General features: G+C 37.8%; 1 protein-coding gene across 1 annotated transcript in view; it reads left to right on the top strand.

Annotated features, from left to right (window-relative positions):
• Nucleotides 1-22,101, top strand: part of GABRA3 (gamma-aminobutyric acid type A receptor subunit alpha3) — a gene marked incomplete at both ends in the record, with an annotated part of 353,799 nt that overhangs the window by 267,229 nt on the left and 64,469 nt on the right. The window contains one exon of the mRNA XM_080795411.1: nt 17,789-17,932. Coding sequence (XP_080651537.1) covers nt 17,789-17,932 — 144 coding nt within the window. The remainder of the gene's footprint in view (nt 1-17,788; nt 17,933-22,101) is intronic.

Genomic DNA, 22,101 nt, shown 5'->3' with positions numbered 1-22,101 from the left:
AACAGAGCCATACACAAGATTTTGGCTGTGTTTTGGTCTTTTAGAGGAAACTGCATCCCAAAACTGTGAAAAAGAAGAAATTATATATATATACAAAAATAAAATTAAATACAATGAAGGTGTAGCATGTAACTAAAAATGAAAATTTTAAAAGCTTAAAAAAAGAATTGATAAAATAAGAAATTGATTGCAAAAGGGCAGATAAAATAATTACGAAAAAATTAAAGTTGAAAGGCTAAAGAATCATGGGGAAAAAAAAAGCCATGAATTCTATATGCTGTATTTCTCTAGCTCTGGAGTTCTGCTGTTCTTATTGATCAGTAAACTTGGTCTTGGCTGGATGTTCAGCTGATCTTCTGAGGGAGGGGCCTGTTGCTTTGATTCTCAAGTGTATTTGCCCCAGGTGTAATTGCACCACCCTTGCCAGGGGACCATGTTAAGTAACCTGTTCTGGTTTGCTCTATGTGGCTTTTGTTCCTTGGCTTTCTCTCTCGTCATGCTTTATAGGATGAGAATGAAAATGGCAGCCTCCCATACTCCAGCCCTGGAGCTAGCTTGCCAGCTACCTTCCCTGATGCCTGGGAACTCTGGCACACTCAGGTGCCCCCAGTGTTCTGGTGACCCCGAGGATCCTGAGACTACACTGTCCCGGCTAGGGTTCTACCCCTGCTTAGCCACCTGAGTTACTAAGCAGTGCTCCCTCAATGGAGCAGACTACAAAAAGTTCTGATTTTGCATTCCACTTCTATATCACTTTCTGGTAGTGGGGTGATGGAGGCTCCCTCCCCCAGTAGTTTATCTTCCCACATATCGCCTTGGATTCACCTCTCCTCACCTTCTACCTTGCAGAATGTGATCACTTTTCTATTTGTAGAGTTGCAGCTATTCTTTGGTTAGATCTCCAGTTGAGTTTGCAGGTGTTCAGAATGATTTGACAGCTGTCTAGCTGAATTCCTGGGACCAGATGAAACTAAGGTCTCCCAGTCTTCTGCCATCTTGGACTCCCTCTGGTGCATAGATTTAACAGGTAGAATATGGGATTAGAGAACTTAAAAAATGGGTCAACAGAAAATAGCAAAACTAAAGCACAGATAGACAAAAATACAGAAAACAGTAAGAAACATGTGGGACACAGCAAAATAAATTGTAATGTGTAATTTTGCAGAAGAAAAACAGTAAGACAAAGGAGCAAAGCAATAATTAAGTAGCTAAAGTCCAAACATTTTTAACATCATCAATCCAAAGATTCAACACCAAGAAGAATAAATACAAACAAAACAACACTGATTCTAAAGTTTATATACAAATATAAAAGTGGCAAAAATAAATAAGACAATCTTTTTTTAAATTAATTAATTTATTTATTTTAATAAATATATAATGTATTTTTATCCCCAGGGGTACAGGTCTGTGAATCGCCAGGTTTACACATTTCACAGCACTCATCATAGTACATACCCTCCCTAATGTCCATATCCCCACCACCCTCTCCCGTCCCCCCTCCCCCCAGCAACCCTCAGTCCGTTTTTCTTTATTGAGTCTTTTATGGTTTGTCTCCCTCCCAATCCCATCTTCTTTCATTTTTCTTTTCCTACCCCCCCACCCTCCCCACATTGCATCTCCACTTCCTCATATCAGGGAGATCATATGATAGTTGTCTTTCTCCGATTGACTTATTTCACTAAGCATAATACACTCTAGTTCCATCCACGTCATCGCAAATGGCAAGATTTCATTTCTTTTGATGGCTGCATAGTATTCCATAGTGTATATATACCACTTCTTCTTTATCCATTCATCCGTTGATGGACATCTAGATTCTTTCCACAGTTTGGCTATTGTGGACACTGCTGCTATAAACATTCGGGTGCACGTGCCCCTTCGGAGCACCACATTTGTATCTTTAGGATATATACCCAGTAGTGCAATCGCTGGGTCATAGGGTAGCTCTATTTTCAGTTTTTTGAGGAACCTCCACACTGTTTTCCAGAGTGGTTGCACCAGCTTGCATTCCCACCGACAGTGTAGGAGGGTTCCCCTCTCTCCGCATCCTCGCCAGCATCTGTCATTTCTTGACTTGTTAATTTTAGCCATTCTGACTGGTGTGAGGTGGTATCTCATTGTGGTTTTGATTTGTATTTCCCTGATGCCGAGTGATGTGGAGCATTTTTTCATGTGTCTGTTGGCCATCTGGATGTCTTCTTTGCAGAAATGTCTGTTCATGTCCTCTGCCCATTTCTTGACTGGATTATTTGTTCTTTGGGTGTTGAGCTTGCTAAGCTCTTTATAGATTTTGGATACTAGCCCTTTATCTGACGTGTCGTTTGCAAATATCTTCTCCCATTCTTTCAGTTGTCTTTTGGTTTTGTTAACTGTTTCCTTTGCTGCACAAAAGCTTTTGATCTTGATGAAATCCCAATAGTTCATTTTTGCCCTTGCTTCTGTTGCCTTTGGCGATGTTCCTAGGAAGAAGTTGCTGCAATTGAGGTCAAAGAGGTTGCTGCCTGTGTTCTCCTCAAGGATTTTGATGGATTCCTTTCTCACATTGAGGTCCTTCATCCATTTTGAGTCTATTTTCATGTGTGGTGTAAGGAAATAGTTCAATTTCATTTTTCTGCATGTGGCTGTCCAATTTTCCCAACACCATTTATTGAAGAGGCTGTCTTTTTTCCATTGGACATTCCTTCCTTCTTTGTCGAAGATTAGTTGACCATAGAGTTGAGGGTCTCTTTCTGAGCTCTCTATTCTGTTCCATTGATCTATGTGTCTGTTTTTGTGCCAGTACCATACTGTCTTGATGATGACAGCTTTGTAATAGAGCTTGAAGTCTGGAATTGTGATGCCACCAACTTTGGCTTTCTTTCTTTTTTTTTTTTTTTAAAGATTTTATTTATTTATTTGACAGAGAGATCACAAGTGGGCAAAGAGGCAGGCAGAGAGAGGGGGGGAAGCAGGCTCCCTGCTGAGCAGAGAGCCCCATGCGGGGCTTGATCCCAGGACCCTGGGATCACGACCTGAGCTGAAGGCAGAGGCTTAACCCACTGAGCCACCCAGGCGCCCCCAACTTTGGCTTTCTTTTTCAATATTCCTTTCGCTATCCGAGGTCTTTTCTGGCTCCATATAAATTTTAGGATTATTTGTTCTATTTCTTTGAAAAAAAAATGGATGGGATTTTGATAGGGATTGCATTAAATGAGTAGATTGCTTTAGGTAGAATAGACATTTTCACAATATTTGTTCTTCCAATCCAGGAGCATGGAACATTTTTCCATTTCTTTGTGTCTTCCTCAATTTCTTTCATGAGTACTTTATAGTTTTCTGAGTATAGATTCTTTGCCTCTTTGGTTAGGTTTATTCCTAGGTATTTTATGGTTTTGGGTGCGATTGTAAATGGGACTGACTCCTCAATTTCTCTCTCTTCTGTCTTGTTGTTACTGTAAAGAAATGCAACTGATTTCTGTCCATTGATTTTATATCCTGACACTTTACTGAATTCCTGTACAAGTTCTAGCAGTTTTGGAGTGGAGCCTTTTGGGTTTTCCACATGTAGTATCATATCATCTGCAAAGAGTGATAGTTTGACTTCTTCTTTGCCAACTTGGATGCCTTTAATTTCTTTTTGTTGTCTGATTGCTGAGGCTAGGACGTCTAGTACTATGTTGAACAGCAGTGTTGATAACAGACATCCTTGCCATGTTCCTGACCTTAGCAGAAAAGCTTTCAGTTTTTCTCCATTGAGAATAATATTTGCGGTGGGTTTTTCATAGATGGCTTTGATAATATTGAGGTATGTGCCCTCTATCCCTACACTTTGAAGAGTTTTAACCAGGAAGGGATGCTGCACTTTGTCAAATGCTTTTTCAGCATCTATTGAGAGTATCATAGAGTTCTTATTCTTTCTTTTATTAATGTATTGTATCACATTGATTTGCAGATGTTGAACCAACCTTGCAGCCCTTGCACCACTTGGTCGTGGTGAATAATCCTTTTAATGTATAGTTGGATCCTATTGGCCAGTATTTTGGAGAGAATTTTTGCATCTGTGTTCATCAAGGATATTGGTCTGTAATTCTCTTTTTTGGTGGGATCCTTGTCTGGTTTTGGGATCAAGGTGATGCTGGCCTCATAGAATGAGTTTGGAAGTTTTCCTTCCATTTCTATTTTTTGGAACAGTTTCAGGAAAACAGGAATTAATTCTTCTTTAAACGTTTGGTAGAATTCCCCTGGGAAGCCATCTAGTCCTGGACTTTTGTTTGTTTGGAGATTTTTGATGATTGTTTCAATCTCCTTACTGGTTATGGGTCTGTTCAGGTTTTCTATTTCTTCCTGGTTCAGTTGTGGTAGTTTATATGTCTCTAGAAATGTATCCATTTCTTCCAGATTTTCGAATTTGTTGGCGTAGAGTTGCTCATAGTATGTTCTTATAATTGTTTGTATTTCTTTGGTGTTGGTTGTGATCTCTCCTTTTTCATTCATGAGTTTATTTATTTGTGTCCTTTCTCTTTTCTTTTTGATAAGTCTGGCCAGGGGTTTGTCAATCTTACTAATTCTTTCAAAGAACCAGCTCCTAGTTTCATTGATTTGTTCTATTGTTTTTTTTTAGTTTCTATTTCATTCATTTCTGCTCTGATCTTTATGATTTCTCTTCTCCTACTGGGTTTAGGCTTTCTTTGTTGTTCTTTCTCCAGCTCCTTTAGTTGTAGTGTTAGGTTCTGTATTGAGACCTTTCTTGTTTCTTGAGAAAGGCTTGTACCACTGTATATTTTCCTCTCAGGACAGCCTTTGTTGTGTCCCACAGATTTTGAACCATTGTGTTTTCATTATCATTTGTTTCCATGAATTTTTTCAATTCTTCTTTAATTTCCTGCTTGACCCATTCATTCTTTAAAAGGATGCTGTTTAGTCTCCATGTATTTGGGTTCTTTCCAAATTTCCTCTTGTGATTGAGTTCTAGCTTCACAGCATTATGGTCTGAAAATATGCAGGGAATGATCCCAATCTTTTGATAGCGGTTGAGACCTGATCTATGACCCAGGATGTGGTCTATTCTGGAGAATATTCCATGTGCACTAGAGAAGAATGTATATTCTGTTGCTTTGGGATGAAATGTTCTGAATATATCTGTGATGTCCATCTGGTCCAGTGTGTCATTTAAGGCCTTTATTTCCTTGTTGATCTTTTGCTTAGATGATCTGTCCATTTCAGTGAGGGGAGTTTTAAACTTCTCTACTATTATTGTATTACTGTCGAAGTATTTCTTTGATTTTGTTATTAATTGGTTTATATATTTGGCTGCTCCCATGTTAGGGGCATAGATATTTAAGATTGTTAGATCTTCTTGTTGGACAGACCCTTTGAGTATGATATAGTGTCCTTCCTCATCTCTTATTATAGTCTTTGGCTTAAAATCTAATTGATCTGATATAAGGATTGCCACCCCAGCTTTCTTCTGATGTCCATTAGCATGGTACATTGTTTTCTACCCCCTCACTTTAAATCTGGAGGTGTCTTCGGGTCTAAAATGAGTTTCTTGTAGGCAACATATTGATGGGTTTTGTTTTTTTATCTATTCTGATACCCTGTGTCTTTTGATTGGGGCATTTAGCCCATTAACATTCAGGGTAACTATTGAGAGATATGAACTTAGTGCCATTGTATTGCCTGTAAGGTGACTGTTACTGTATATTGACTCTGTTCCTTTCTGATCTACTACTTTTAGGGTCTCTCTTTGCTTAGAGGACCCCTTTCAATATTTCCTGTAGAGCTGGTTTGGTGTTTGCAAATTCTTTCAGCTTTTGTTTGTCCTGGAAGCTCTTTATCTCTCCTTCTATTTTCAATGATAGCCTAGCTGGATATAGTATTCTTGGCTGCATGTTTTTCTCGTTTAGTGCTCTGAATATATCATGCCAGTTCTTTCTGGCCTGCCAGGTCTCTGTGGATAGGTCCGCTGCCAATCTAATGTTTTTACCCTTGTATGTTACAGACTTCTTTTCCCAGGCTGCTTTCAGGATTTTCTCTTTGTTGCTAAGACTTGTAAATTTTACTATCAGGTGACGAGGTGTGGACCCATTTTTATTGATTTTGAGGGGCGTTCTTAGCATCTCCTGGATTTTGATGTTTGTTCCCTTTGGCATATTAGGATAATTCTCTACAATAATTGTCTCCAATATACCTTCTGCTCCCCTCTCTCTTTCTTCTTCTTCTGGAATCCCAATTATTCTAATGTTGTTTCGTCTTATGGTGTCACTTATCTCTTGAATTCTCTCCTCGTGGTCCAGTATTTGTCTCTCTTTTGCTCAGCTTCTTTATTCTCTGTCATTTGGTCTTCTATGTCACTAATTCTTTCTTCTGCTTCATTTATCCTAGCAGTAAGAACTTCCATTTTTGATTGCACCTCATTAATAGCTTTTTTTATTTCAACTTGGTTAGATTTTAGTTCTTTTATTTCTCCGGAAAGGGCTTTTATCTCTCCAAAGAGGGTTTCTCTAATATCTTCTATGCCTTTTTCGAGCCCGGCTAGAACCTTGAGAATCGTCATTCTGAACTCTAGATCTGTCATATTACCAATGTCCGTATTGATTAGATCTCCAGCCTTCAGTACGGCCTCTTGTTCCTTTTTTTGAGGTGAGTTTTTCTGCCTTGTCATTTTGTCCAGATAAGATTTGCTTTCTCCTCCTCTGGAATTCCGCTGTTTTTGGTGAGTGAAGTTGGTCTTGGCTGGGTTTCTTGTTGATCTTCTGGGGCAGGGGCCTGTTGTAGTGATTCTCAAATGTCTTTGCCCCAGGTGGAATTGCACCACCCTTACCAGGGGCCGGGCTAAGCAATCCGCTCAGGTTTGCTTCCGGGAGCTTTTGTTTCCTGAGTGCTTTCCATAGAGTTCTGGGGGATGGGAATGAAGATGGCAGACTCCCAATCTCCTCCTGGAGGAGCCGAGAGCTCGGGGTCCCACTCCTCAGTGTGCCCTCAGAGAAAAGCGCCCAACCGCCCCCACCTCCCTGGCCTCCGATTGCACCTGGAGGAAAGTGCTCAATTGCTCACACTTGGAGAAAAGCACCCGGTCACTTCTGTTTCCGTGGCCTCTGGCCGCACTCAGAGCCCACCCAGCCTGCGACCGGCTCAAGGTAACCCTGAGCTGAGAGCTCACTCCTCAGCTTTGTCGCTGTATCCAGCTTCCCCGCTCTAATACCTGTGAGCTCTGCAACACTCAGACACCCCCAATCCTTCTGTGACCCCGTGGGACCTGGGGTTACGCTGACCCCGCGTGGGCTTCCCCCTGGTTTAGCTTCTGGAGCAATGTCCCTCAGTGGAGCAGACTTTTAAAAATCCTGATTTTGTGCTCCGTTGTTCCACTGCTTGCCGGGAGCTGCCCCCCCCCATGGTCTGTCTTCCTGTCGCTTTGGATTCACTTCTCCGTGGGTCCTACCTTTCAGAAAGTGGTCGATTTTCTGTTTCTAGAATTACTGTTCTTCTTCTCTTCAATCTCCCGTTGGATTTGTAGGTGTTTGCAATGGTTTGATAAGCTATCTAGCTGATCTCCTGCTACCCGATGTCGTCTCAGCCTGCTACTTCTCCGCCATCTTGACTCCTCCCTCTAAATAAGACAATCTTGAGGAAGAAAAATAAAGCTGGAGAACTTACAATCAAATCAAATCTAATAACTAGTATCAAGACTTACTTTAAAGTTTTAAAGCTACATGTATATACTAAAGCTATAGGTATAATTATTTGGAAGATGAACAAATAGACTAGCAGATTATAACAGAACATCTAAAAACAAAAAGAGGGGGAGGTAATAAGAGGGTAAGAGGGAGGGAGAGAAGGAAGGAGAGAGAGAAAGAAATCTTGATTTTCATCTCTCATCATACACAAAAAGAAATTCCAGATTGATATAGATAAAAACTGAAAAGGTGAAAGATAGAACAATTTTTTTAGAAGAAAATGTATGAGAATATCTTCATGATCTTGAAGAGATAGAGATTACTTAAAGTGGCCATAGAATAATGCTAATCACAAAGGTAAAAGAAGATGACTTAGAATATATTAAAAATTTACACATTTTCTTTATCAAAAAACAATGGTGAAAAGGCCAGCTATAGGGTGGGAGAAAATATTTGCACTGCAAATACATGACAAATAATTCAAATCCATAATTATTAAGATCCCCTAAAAATCTATAAGTAGTGTTCAGAAACCTCAATAGAAAAAAAAAAAGTCAAAGTGTTGAATAGGCACCTTGTAAAACAGGGTTTCTCAATCACACACACACACACACACACACACACACATATAAAGTGATCCATGACATTAGTCGCCAGGGAAATACAAAATAAAATCTAGAAGATACCACTCCATACCCACTAGAATAACTAAAATATGAAAAAAAGATAGAAAATACCAAATGTTAGTGAGGACATGGAGCACAACTGTTCTCATGCACTGTTAATAGGAATGTAAAATTGTACAAAAGTTTTGGGAAATTGTTTGGTGATATCTACTAGTACTGGACATACACATATCATATAACCTAGCATTTCTAGTCCTGAATATATTTCTTTTTATAAAGATCTATTTATTTATTTGAGAAAGAGAGAGCAAATGGGGGGAAGGGCAGAAGGAGAGGGAGAGAGAGGGAGTCTTAGGGAGACTCCACACTGAATGTGGAGCTTAACTTGGGGCTTGATCTCATGACCCTGAGATCAGGAGCTAAGCTGAAACCAAGAGTCCAGTGCTTAACCAAATGCTCCACCCAGGCAACCTCAAGTCCTTAGTATATTTCTTAACATGAATCAGTATTTATGTTTACCAAAAGGCATACAGTGAATGTTCATAGTAGAGCTAATTTTAGTTGACCCAAACTGAAAAGTAATATCCATCAGAATAGATAAAAAAAATCTATGACATATTCACACAATGAAATACTATACAACAATTACAAGTATATTACACTCAGCAACATGAATGAGGTTACAGATTTAATGCTGAGCAAAAGCCAGACACATAAATGTAAGTGGTGCATGATTCCATTTATATCATATACAAAACCAGGGAAAATTTATCTGTGGTATTAGAAATCTTTAATATTTTATCTAACATTGCTGTTGATAATATATCCAAATTTCTGACATACTAAACTATGGGATTCATGAATAAGAGTTGGAATTCCTAAAAATTTTATAAATTAAATGTTATTCACAAAACATTTTCAACCTTCTTCATGATCCTTACTCATTCCTATGAATATCCAACTTTTTTTTTAAGTAAGTAAGATATAGTAAGTTTAGAAGTAGTGGCAAAGATCAGTAGTATATAAAAGATACTCAGAACTGGAAAACACCAAGAAATCTTATTATATAGAATTTGAATAACATGAATTTTGGGTATCTTAGCAAGGTAAATAGCACTACAAAGAATTAAAAGTAAAAATTGCCAGTTTGAGAGTTTATTTTGCTTTTCAAACTTATTCTTGAAAGAGCATTTGCAGAGTTTGTATATTGTATATTATGCTTATAGATTTATTAATGTATAATTTGTAGGAAAGGCTCACCATTACCAACATACAGGATCACAAACACACACTTACAATAGGCCAGCTCAACTGATAAGATCATCATATACTTCGGTACTGATACCTGGACATTTCACAATTTTTGATTTGATGTGTCAACATTTCCTACTCTTGATTTGATGTGTCAATATTTCCTACTCTTGCTTTTGACTTGACATTAGTAGGTTCCTTCAAATCAGTAATATCTCTATGTCTATTGTTAAGCTTTAATTCTTACAGGAGAATTATAATACTTTTTCCATTTTGCTCATTTTTCAACTTTTTATCAGTTGATACTCAGAAAAATATATAAATTTTTCAATAAATGCCAGGAAGGAATTCCTACATAGAAACAACAGCCAGGATATTGGTTACCTATGGTGGAGGTTATGCTTAAAAAGGGATATATATAGTGCTTCTGGTTGCTGATTATATGAAATGTAAGTCTAGGGTTTAGAAAAGATGATTGGAGATCTAATTTAGTTGCCACCCATATAGACAGCATTTAAAGTCATAAGACTGGGGAAGATCACTAAGGAAATGACCATATATAGATAAGAGTATCAAGGATTGTCTCCTGAGTCAGTGTAATATTTAAAGCCTACAGAAAAGAGAATAACTCAGTAAATATGGGGAAATAACAGGTAAAGTATGAGGAAACTTAAGGAAAAATGTCCTAGAAGCCAAAGAAAACATATCAAGAAGGAAAGAGTAATTGAAGTTCTTAAATTCTTAAGTGAAAATTAGCCTTAATATAATCTCTAATGAGAACAAAGTGGTGGTTACCAGAGGGGAGATGGATGGGAAGATGAATGAAATAGGTGTTGGGAATTAAGGAGTGCATTTGTGGTGAACACTGAGTGATGCGTGGAATTATTAAATCACTGTATTGTACACCTGAAACTAATGTAACACTCTATGTTAACTATACTGAAATTAAAGTAAAATAATGAACAAAATAAAATAAGGAAAAATAATCTCTAACAAGGAAACAATTCTGGAATGGTAAAGTAAGGACTTCTGAAAATCTCTTCCATAAAACCAAGGAGAACTTCTCAAAATTTTCAAAATAAACTTTCTTCAAACCCTCACCAAAGGCTCACAGCAACTCGAGTGTTATTCAAGAGAAGTGTTTATTCTTGGTGAAATCAAGGAGCCCTATTCCCATCCTCTACATCTGTATTCTGTAGAAGACTAGAAGATTTTGTAATAATAGAAGGACTAATCCATCAGGAAGATATCATGATTATAAAGATATATGCACCTAACCACAGAACCCAAAAAATACATGAAGCAAAACTAAAAAAATTTGAAGGAGAAACAGGCAACTTAACAGTAATAACTAAAGATTTCACTACTCCACTTTCAACAGATCACTAGACAGGACATTAACATAGTAATAAAAGATTTAAACAAAATTTAAACAAACTAGATCTAACAAACATACTGCACTCTACCCAAGAACATCAAAATACACATTATTTTCAAGAGCACACAGAACATTTTTCTGAGTAGACCATATGTTAGACCATAAAACAAGACTCAGTAACTTTAGAAGTATTAAAATAATACAAAATGTGTTTAGTTGAATGAAATTAAAAATAAATAACAAGGGAAATTGAGAAATTCACAAATGTGTTGAAACATGCACTCCTACATAAACAGTGCACTCCTAAATAAAGAATGGGTCAAAGAAGATAGCACAAGGGAAATTAGAAAATATTTTGAAATGAGTGAAAATGATGCACAGTAAACTAAAATTTATAGAATGCATCAGCTTTGGGGCGCCTGGGTGGCTCAGTGGGTTAAAGCCTCTGCTTTTGGCTCGGGTCATGATCCCAGGATCCTGGGATCGAGCCCTATGACTGGCTCTCTGCTCAGCGGGGAGCCTGCTTCCTTCTCTCTCTCTCTGCCTGCCTCTCTGCCTACTTGTGATCTTTGTTGAATAAATAAATAAATAAATAATCTTAAAAAAAAAGAGAATGCATCAGCTTAAAGCACTGTTCAGAGGGAAATTTATAACTATAAAACATATATTAAAAAGCAAGATAAAAAACTAATAATCTGGGGCGCCTGGGTGGCTCAGTGGGTTAAAGCCTCTGCCTTCAGCTCAGGTCATGATCTCAGGGTCCTGGGATCGAGCCCCGCATCGGGCTCTCTGCTCAGCGGGGAGCCTGCTTCCTCCCCTCTCTCTCTCTCTCTCTCTGCCTACTTGTGATCTCTGTCTGTCAAATAAATAAATAAAAATCTTTAAAAAAAAACTAATAATCTGACCTACTTTAAGAAACTAGGAAAAAAGAGCCAACTAAATCCAAAACAAGTAGAAGGAAGAAAATAATAAATATTGTAGTGAAATTAAATTAAATAGAGAATAGAAAAGCATTAAAAAGAATCAAAGAATCTAAAAGTTGGTTCTTTGAGAAGATTGACAAAACTGATAAACCTTTAGCTAGACTCACCAAGCCAGAATAGAAGAATTAAAATTATTAAAATTGTAAAGGAAGGAAGATTACGACTGACTTTATGGAAATAAACAAGATTATACAGGAATACTATGAGCAATTGTATACCAACAAATTAGACAGCCTAGATGAAATGGAAAACTTTCTAGAAATACACAAATTACTGCAGCTAGTTAACTAAAACTAAGTAGAATAAATAGAAATTTTTATTGGACCTATAACAAAGCGATTAAATTAGTATTATAATAACTCTCCAACCCCCCAAAACAGGCCTAGATGGCCTCAAAATTTATCTAAACCAAATATTTAAAGAAGAGTTAATAATAAGTCTTCATAAAGTATTGCAAAATACAGAAAAGGAGGTAACATTTCTTAACTCATTCAATCAGGTCATTATTACTCTGATAAAAAAAAATAACACAAAGATCACAAGAAAACCACAGACAAATATTTATTATGAGCATGGACAGAAAAATCTCCAACAAAATACTAGCAAACTGAATCAAGCAACTTATAACCGACTGATTAGTTTTTCTCTAAAACCTTTTTCTGTGTTCCCTTTCTTAATTTGTTAGATTCTGTATTCTGGTTGTTACATACTTCTTCAATTTCATCTCTTATTTCTCTTCCCTTTACATTGGTTTGCCAGTTCCCAGAACAACGCAGATCTTTCCCACTTAGAAACCTTTATACTTACTGTTTTGTTTTTGTTTTTGTTTTTGTTTTTGGCTTGAAATATTCTGCTCTGGCTCTTTCTCACTTTTTCAGTTTCAGGTTAAAAGCCGCCCCCTCCAAGAGTTCTTCTCTAATCACTATATCTAATGAAACCTCTCCCTGCCTCTCTGCCTTATTTGTCTAATACAATGTCTTAATATTTGTTGACTGACTGAATTAGTCAAGCAAGTAAGCAAGCAGTCTCTGAAAAGATGAGTTCAAAAGGAATGCTTTTTCATTGGTGCTATTGTGGCAGGATTGTTTTTTATTTCCCATTTTACTGGGACCTAATACATACCAAGGCTCAGGTAACAGAAGGAGACAATGAAATGCTTGTGCCATCATAGCCTACCCAATATATGTTGAGAGGGCCATTCTGGGAATGTAATGATTCTAATCATCTCACAGATATCATTTTCTGCAGCACCCAACCCCAACACAGACACTCTATCCCTGCTTTTCCATGACAATAGAATGATTGCAACTGGGAAGAAAGGGTAGGGAGGAAAGGTGTGGGAGGAAAGGTGAGATGTTAAAGGAGCCCAAGGGGCATGGAGGAAGGAGAAAAAAGAGAAAGCTTGAAGGAGAAGAGGGAGAAGAGTTCTGTTCCCCTATGGGTGAATGAATTTTATCATTACCCTTGACTTGCAAAAGCTACACTCTTAGAGTCATGTAGAATCCTTCCATAAATGTCCTCCTTTCCTTTCCTACTTTCATGAAAAGCAACCAGTTATGATCTGTTCTACCTCAGAAATCTTTTCTTGGTCTCACTCAATTCAGCCCACTATTACCATATGTTATGCTGTAAGGGTCACTCACACCAAACATTGTGATGGCCTTGTAAGTGATGTCTTAGCTTTAGTTTCACTATTTCTGGCCAGTCATCCATTATGTAGCTAGGGCAATCCTTTGAAAGCATACATTTTGCTATATCATCTTTCTACTTCAGGCACAACCACAACATATAACCTATGGACTAAAACTCTCTTTTCTTAAGTGTGGGCAATTAGGGCAATATTACCTCAGCTTCTCTCTAACCCGTAAGTCCAGGGATACCATGAATTCCCTTACTACTGATGCTCTTGTATGCCTTTTGCCTTTGCAGTGTTGTTCTTTTGCTAGGAATGACCTCTTTTCATCTTTTAAAGGTACTCTCATTTCTAAGCACTATCTACTTTATGAAACCTTCCCTAATACTACACTCTGAGCAGAAGCCATCCCCCACCCTAACACCACCATGGGTTCCTTTAATTTTTGTTTACTATTACAAAGTTAAGCTGTGAACAGCCAAGTAGTTTTCAGTTTGTTTTCTTGAATTTATTTCTTCATCTTCCTTCTCTTCCTTTTTCAGTTCATACCTTTCCTGCTTTGACCTTCATCATACAAGAGGACATTTTTCCCCCATATATACCTCTGCTCCCATACATTATTTTCAAAGAAATAAAACGATCACATTTTGCTTCAAACAAGTTACAACTCTGGGTCCAATGAAGTTTTAAAGTATGGATAGTGCATGTTTTATTGTCACATCTGTACTAGGACATGCTAGCATTTTGGGGGTTAATATTCATGATTGTCTGCCCAAAGTATTCGACTTAAGTTAAGAGACCCACCAAGAAATTCCTTCTCTTTCTTAGGGGTGGAAAATATTTTCCATCTCCTACTCTTTCCCTGAAAGTCCTTACATTGTTAAACTCTTGAGTATATTGGATAGAACACTGAATTGTCCTTTAAACATAGGGATTTGGGGCACCTGGGTGGCTCAGTGGGTTGGGCCTCTGCCTTCGGCTCGGGTCATGATCCCGGGGTCCTGGGATCGAGCCCCGCATCGGGCTCTCTGCTCAGCCGGAAGCCTGCTTCCCTTCCTCTCTCTCTACCTGCCTCTCTGCCTACTTGTGATCTCTGTCTGTCAAATAAATTAAAAAAAAAATAGGGATTTATAACACCCTGAATGGCAAAGATAAGAATACATATGCAGGTGATTTTCTGTTTAGGAGTAGTAGAACCCCAAGCATATGTACTTTAGATGGGAGACACTGGGGAAAATGAGAGAACAAGGTATTGTGATCATCTTCACTTAATAACCTTAGAGCAAATTTTGAATAAGGAAGTGAGAAGAGTCCTGAGGAGAGGATTTCCCTTCCTGGTGATAATAGTTTAAAGATCTACAGTTCTAATTACTCACTCAGCCGAAAGGATGAATACTTACTATTCACATTGACTTGGGTGCAACTGGAGGGTATAATGCTGAGCAAAGTAAGTCAATCAGAGAAAGACAATTATCAGAACGTTTCACTCATATGTGGAACATCAGAAATAGTGCAGAGGACCACAGGGGAAGGGAGGGAAATCTGAAGGTGATGGGCATTAAGGAGGGCATGTGATGTGATGAGCACTGGGTGTTATATGCAACTGATGAATTATTGAACACTATGTCTGAAACTACTGATGTACTATATGTTGGCTACTTGAATCTAAAAAAAAAATCTACAATTCTGGTTGGTACCCTAGGAGAAGATGTCTAGACCAGAAGTTAAAAATTGGTGGTTTGCAAATGTGATTTGTTTGATCCATATAGTGTTTATAACTTTTAAAATTATTTGTGAAGATTTGAAATTTGAGAGATGTCACATAAAACCCCAGATTTGATTATTATTTTATGATCAGAAGATATGACAATATTGGTCTCAAATTCTTACATGGCCACAATCAGGTGAGTAGTGGTTGTCCTTGTAAATGGACACATGCTTGCCCATTCTCCCAAATTTCCACCACTTTCTACCCTCTCCCTGAAAAAGGGTCCAATGTCAGTTTCCATTAATCAACTCACTTGCACCTTTGTTTTACATGTAGTAGAATTAAGAGCTCCTAGCAGAATTAACAGGAAAGAGACATAGTTCTTGTCATCAAAACTTGAGGAAAAAAAAGGCTGAAAGGACTGGTTTCAAAACCAGGGGAGTTTACATTTCCTTACAGAAACGAAGACTATTTCTACATCTTTACTATACATATAAAGAAACCCTTGTTGAAGAAATAAAACTTCAGCTATTACCATTATGCAATTTGTTATAAAGAACTATAATTGATTATAAAAAAGATGTACAATTTTCATTGTACAAAGTCTTAATTAGCTTTAAAGAACAGACTGAAATTTCAACACGTTTTGTGTTTAAATGCATATACTAAGTGTTGCTGTTGGGAAATGAAATATCTTAAGCAACAAACCTTCCCAGTTACCAAAATATTTTATAGATACCAAATTTATTTTTTTAAAAAAGTATATTGCAGAAGAAATTATATGTTGAACTACAAGTTTTTTTAATAATTTTATTTATTTATTTGATAGAAAGAGAGAGAACACAAGCAGGGGGGAGTGGGAAAGGGAGAAGCAGGCTCTCCACTGAGCAGGGAGCCTGATGCGGGGCTCATTCCCAGGATCCTGGGATCATGACCTGAGCTGAAGGCAGACACTTAACTGAGCCACCCAGGTGCCTCAAACTACAAGTATTTTTATCTGTGTTAAATAAATGACTGAGGTCAATATAGGACATACGTGGCAAGCTGGATTTCCTGTGGCATTTTCTTTTATAGCTTATGAGAGTACAGATATAAAAAATACTGTAGAGTTATATACATTTTTTCATTATTTCAGTGAGAATTTGGACGTGAATGAAGAAATTTGGGGCTGTTGCCCATTATAAGAAATTCAGAAAATGGTTTATTTGGGTATATTGAAAAGAGTCCTAAGAAGTATAATATATGCAGACCATAATCAGTACATATGAGTGTTAATGTCAGACTTAATGAAATCTATATCCAATGTTGCAAAGTTTTGTAAAGTCACAGAATTTATGTTTGTTCACTGGTAGATTCACTAGGAATTATTTGCTTTGTGGTAAAAGACTTAAATAGAGCATATTATAGAGACAGCAGCTGCCACCACGAGCTGGAGACTTCCTACTAGGTTGAACAACAGCTCAAAAGTTGGGTGAAATGAGTGAAAAGTATAGTTCAGCTTCTCTTTATGAACCTAGGTGCCTGTGTTCACCCCAACATAAAACCCACTGTACAAAGAGTAAGTCCATGTCTGGAAAGAAAGCATCTCTCTTCCTTTAAGATACTAACTTAAACTAAATAACATCATTCCTTATTCTCTCACCATTTCTCTTACCCACATCCCTATTAAAACTAATCCATACTTAAATTCTGTATTCAACATGGGAATTCCAAATACAAGATCTGACATTAACACCTTGGTGCAGAAGTAAAGGAGGCAGGTTTCTGTTGTTTTTTTTTTTTTTAAGATTTTATTTATTCATTTTACAGAGATCACAAGCAGGCAGAGAGGCAGGCAGGGTGGGGGGGAAGCAGGCTTCCTGCTGAGCAGAGAGCCCGATGCAGGGCTCGATCCCAGAATGCTGAGATCTGAAAGCACCCGAGCCGAAAGCAGAGGCTTTAACTGACTGAACCACTCAGGCGCCCCTGGTTTCTGTTTTGTAAATCAAAGTGGAAATAATTTTTAAAAGAAAATTGCAATTAATTATTACTATTTTTAATTTGAGCTTTTTATGTTTTAATTTAAAATATCTCTACAGTGATTTTTACCTTATCTCATATGCTCACTTCATGGTAATTAAAATTGTATTACATTTTTGACAGGTTTTTTTTTTTTTACAACTAGCCTTATTTACTTATTTAAGATACCACTCCTATAGACATTTGAATTTGTGACATCTGCATTAGATAATAATTTAGCTATTCCTCCCCTTATGTCTATTGTCTACCCTCCAAGAGAAGGAAAAGTCTAACTAATTTATCATCAGTCAGAAAGACTGTCGTTGAAAGAAGAAACCACTTTAGGTTCACTACTGTGTACCCAGCATAAACTGTAGAAGTTATTCAATGAGTGTTTACTAGATGGATGGATAAATGTACTTCAGTTGAAGATAGAACACATACCCAGAACTCTTTCGGGAGGGAAGCTGTATTTCAGTTTCATGCAAGTTCAGTATTAAGGATAATTACTTTCTTTCCCCTTCAACTTCTTCTTGGCCCTTTTCTGCTTTAGATGCCTATACAACAGCTGAAGTGGTTTATTCTTGGACTCTTGGGAAGAACAAATCTGTGGAAGTAGCACAGGATGGCTCCCGCCTGAATCAGTATGACCTGCTGGGCCATGTTGTTGGGACAGAGATAATCCGGTCTAGTACAGGTATTTATTTATTTTATTTAATAAGCATTTTTATAACATGAACCATATACCAGTCTTATACCTGTGCTTATAAAAACATGTAATCCTCAAAGTAGTCTTGTGATGTAGGTACTATTATCATAAGGAAATTGAGACATAGAAATGTTCAGTAATTTGTCCTATGTTGCATTATATAATATCAGAAACAAGATCTGAACTCAGGCAGATTGGCTCCCAAGCCAATGTTTTTAACTATGATCCCCTGTTGTCTAAGTGGGTTTAGAAGGTCAAGGACATTAGGGCTGAACTGTGGTAGAAGAGAAGGCAGAGGGAAGCCATGATGAATGGAGAACTGAACTTTGATCCTAAAGGTTTCATGAAGACATTTGCTCAACTCTGCCAATGCTGAAGTGACAAATTAATAAGCCAAGAGGGTCCAGGTACACAGCCAGAAGGTCCAAGGATGAGCCATGGAATTATTTTTTTAAGTGAGTCACCCATCTCAAAAGCAAGTTTGTCTGGCAAAACTTTCCAGGTTCTCTCAATAGCTAAATCCTTGGATTAGTAAATGGAACCTAGAGACTTTTTTTGTAGGCTGGAGTCCTATTTAGAGACTGACCAGTTACAGGGGCCTAAGGAAGGAAGGACCCTGAATCTGAACTAACCCTAGAGTATTTGGCAAAATGGAGTATATCTTTTGGGTCCACGTAGCTTACAATACTCTTTTTGGTGTTAAGGATAGGAATTTTCAGCACTTGTCTTGGCAAAAGATCTGAATCCACAATTATAAATGAATTAGGGTACTCTTGTTCTTTTATTTCATTATCCGGACACTCCACTTCGTGTGATGTTGTATCTGTGCCCTGTTTTCCCTCCATCTCAGGGGGGAAAATTTCAGGGACAACAGTATTTTGAGATTTAGAATTTGGTGTGGGGAAAGACTATTACAAAGAAAGGCAATACTGAAGTGTCAATGTGAAAACATGATCTATCAGAGAAGCTGCAACCAGTTCAGAGTAAGAAGTGAAAGGTAGAGAGTGTGGAGCCACAGGGGTGTGAACTGCTTTCCTCTGAGAGGATTCTGGGGTTTGGCCCATGGAGTTGGTACTGCGTGGACCAGGCTGAGCATCTGGGCAGACACTAATGTATATAGCTGGCCCAGGTCCAAGAGTTTTCCCCCTCCAGCAGGTGTGAGTTAGCTGCTGGAGCCAAATGCCCAGTTTTGCAGAGTGTACATGTGGGTTCTGGAGGCGGGTGTGCCCAGGCCACCTGGACCTCATAACTTCACTCCAAGGAGCACTCCATGTCTGCACACTGAGCTACTGTGCTCCTGGGGCTCAGATTCAGGCTATGCCTCCTATCCTCTGGAAGCACTGGAATTGTGGTCTGGGGCCAGTTGCCCAACCTCCCTAACTTGGTTTGCTCACAGTGAATGTACACCGTGGTATAAGTATTGCTTACAGTTGCAGACCTACTGCTAGGTTTGCATGCCCTGACCCCTGGACTGAGCACAGGCCTTGTTAGGGTGCTTGAAACCCACTTCCTGGGACCCCATGAAAGGGTAGGACCAAGGGTACCTCAGCTGGACTTGGTGTGTATATGTGGGGGGTAGTCTTCCCCACCTGGACAGTAATTCTGCTCTCCCCAAACAGGGGGAGGGAGCAGTCCTTCAGTACCCACATGTGCACACTACATTCCATCTGTCCTATGGTAGCCCTTAACATTTTTGAGCAGGAGCCTTTGTCCTGCTACTGGGTGCATCTGCATTGTGCTGCCTTTGCAGCTGGGGCCAGGACCTCCTTTCTGTGATCACATACCTGAAATGCATGCCTGTTCTCCCCCATGTGAGCTATGGGCAAAGAGGACCCAGGATCCTAGAGGAGGTCATGTGTGTGCCTGCAGGTGACAAGGCTCAGCTCAGAGCAGCACAGAGGGTCCCTATAGGCCCAGGGCACACCGCCCCTACCCAGGATGTCTACCCTGAGGGAGGGAGAGGACTCCCCGCTGCATCCGTGACTCTCCTCACTTCCCAGTCCTTCCTCAGCACTGCTCACGTGGCATCAGCTTTTGAGATCCATCATTGGCTATCCAAGCAGTCCCAGCTTCCGTTTCACTTGCTTAAACCACTGTTTGTTTAGTCTTTATCACACAGGCAATGCACATTCATTATAGGAAAAGTAGAATACACAGAAGAGCAAAATATGAAAATATTCTTTAATCCCACCGTTAACTGATTATTGTACATTTTGGTGCATAATCTTTAAGAAGGTTCCTATGTATTTTTTTACATAAATACCATTGATACTGTTTTTAATTTAGTTTTATATTATAAGCATGTTTTCTTATCAACAAATATATAAAATCCAAATAAAATGTACATACAAGTTAGCAATATTTTTATTTAGTTATACTGGACATTTTATTAGTTTTGGGTATATAATATAATGATTCAATATTCTTCTATATATAGCAAAATTATTATCTATCTCAGTAACTCTGATTACCATCTGTCAACATATATAGTTATTTTTTTTCTTGAGAAATTTAAGAGCTACTCTCAGCAACTTTCAAATACACAGTAAGGTATTATTAACTATAGTCACCATGCTGTACAGTACATACCTAAGACGTACTTATTTTATAATGGAAGTTTGTATCTTTTGACCACCTTCACCCATTTCACCCACTGCCCCTCCCATGCTCCCAGCAACCACCAATCTGTTCTATGTAACTATGAACTTGGTTTCTTTGCTTGTTTGTTTTTTGCCCTTTTAAAAAAAAATTCCATGTATAAGTGAGATTAATACAATACTGGTGTTTCTCTGACTTATTTCACTTAGCATAATGCCCTCAAGTTCCATCCATGTTGTTGTAAATGACAAGATTTCCTTCTTTTGATGGCTGAATAATATTCCACTGCCACTGCATATATGTGTATGTATATTTATATACATGTATATATGTGTATAAAATAGATATATACATTCATAGCACATTTTCTTTATCCATTCATCCATCAATGGACACTTAAGTTGTTTCTATATCATCCTGACTATTGTAAAAATGCTTAACATTGGAGTGCAAATATCTTTGAGTTAGTATTTTCATTTTCTTTGGTTAAATACCCAGAAGTAGCATTGCTGGATCATATGGTATTTCTATTTTTAATTTTTTGAGGAACCTCCACACTATTTTCCACAGTGGTTGTACCAATTTATATCCCACCAACCAAAGTGCACAAATGTTCCCTTTGCTCCACATCCTTGCCAGTACTTGTTGCTTTTTGTTAGTTATAAATAGTAATATTTAAACAATTATAATAGACATAATTGTAATAAACATTAATTATTACTTGTTTTAGTTACTTTAAATTTCAAAAGAAAATTAAGAAGCACTCCTTCAAGGCCACAGAATTCTTGGTAACAATATGATAGGTTTTGTCGTCACTGGGAAGTATGGCATTTCATTGTGAAACTCAATAAAATAATATCTTCATTTTAATGGCCTCATATTTGTGGATCATAGTCCATTTAACCAATTATTTAGTAGTATTTTCTGTGTTTTAATGCTATAAAAAACACTGTGAAGACCTTCTTTTTCTATATCTTATTTTGTCCCTGTGTAATCATCTGCCTAGGATAGACAGAATACTAAGAATGCTATTTCAGAAAGTAGACACATTTCTAAAAATTTTAATACATATTGACAAATTGCCATTTTAAAAGGTTAAAAAATTCATGGTCCCATTATCTGTGTATTAGCATGTCAGTTTCCCTTCACTATTGGCAATGCAGATGTTGTTGAATTATGTCCCCTCAAAAGATACGTTGAAATCCTAACTCACAGTACACCAGTAAGTGACCTTATTTGAAAATAGGGCCGTTGTAGATATAATTAGATTATATCTCAAATTAGTTTTGAACACATGATACAATGTACATTAGTAAAGAGGTAATTTAATGTATTAAATTCACTCACACAATTCAATACTATGCAGCTCTAAGAAAGAATGAGGAAGTTCTTGATGTATCATTTCAAGGGAATATCTGAAGGATATAGTGTTGAGTGAAAAAAACAAGGCACAGAACACTGAACAGTAAGGGATCTATACTGGTATAGAGATACTATTTCTAGAAGGATACAAAAGAGGCTGTAAATTGTTTTTGTTGTTTTTCTTTAAACAATACTGT

Source organism: Martes martes (genome assembly GCF_963455335.1).
Source record: "Martes martes genome assembly, chromosome: X".
Taxonomy (NCBI): domain Eukaryota; kingdom Metazoa; phylum Chordata; class Mammalia; order Carnivora; family Mustelidae; genus Martes; species Martes martes.
This window is presented reverse-complemented; position numbering and strand designations above follow the sequence as displayed.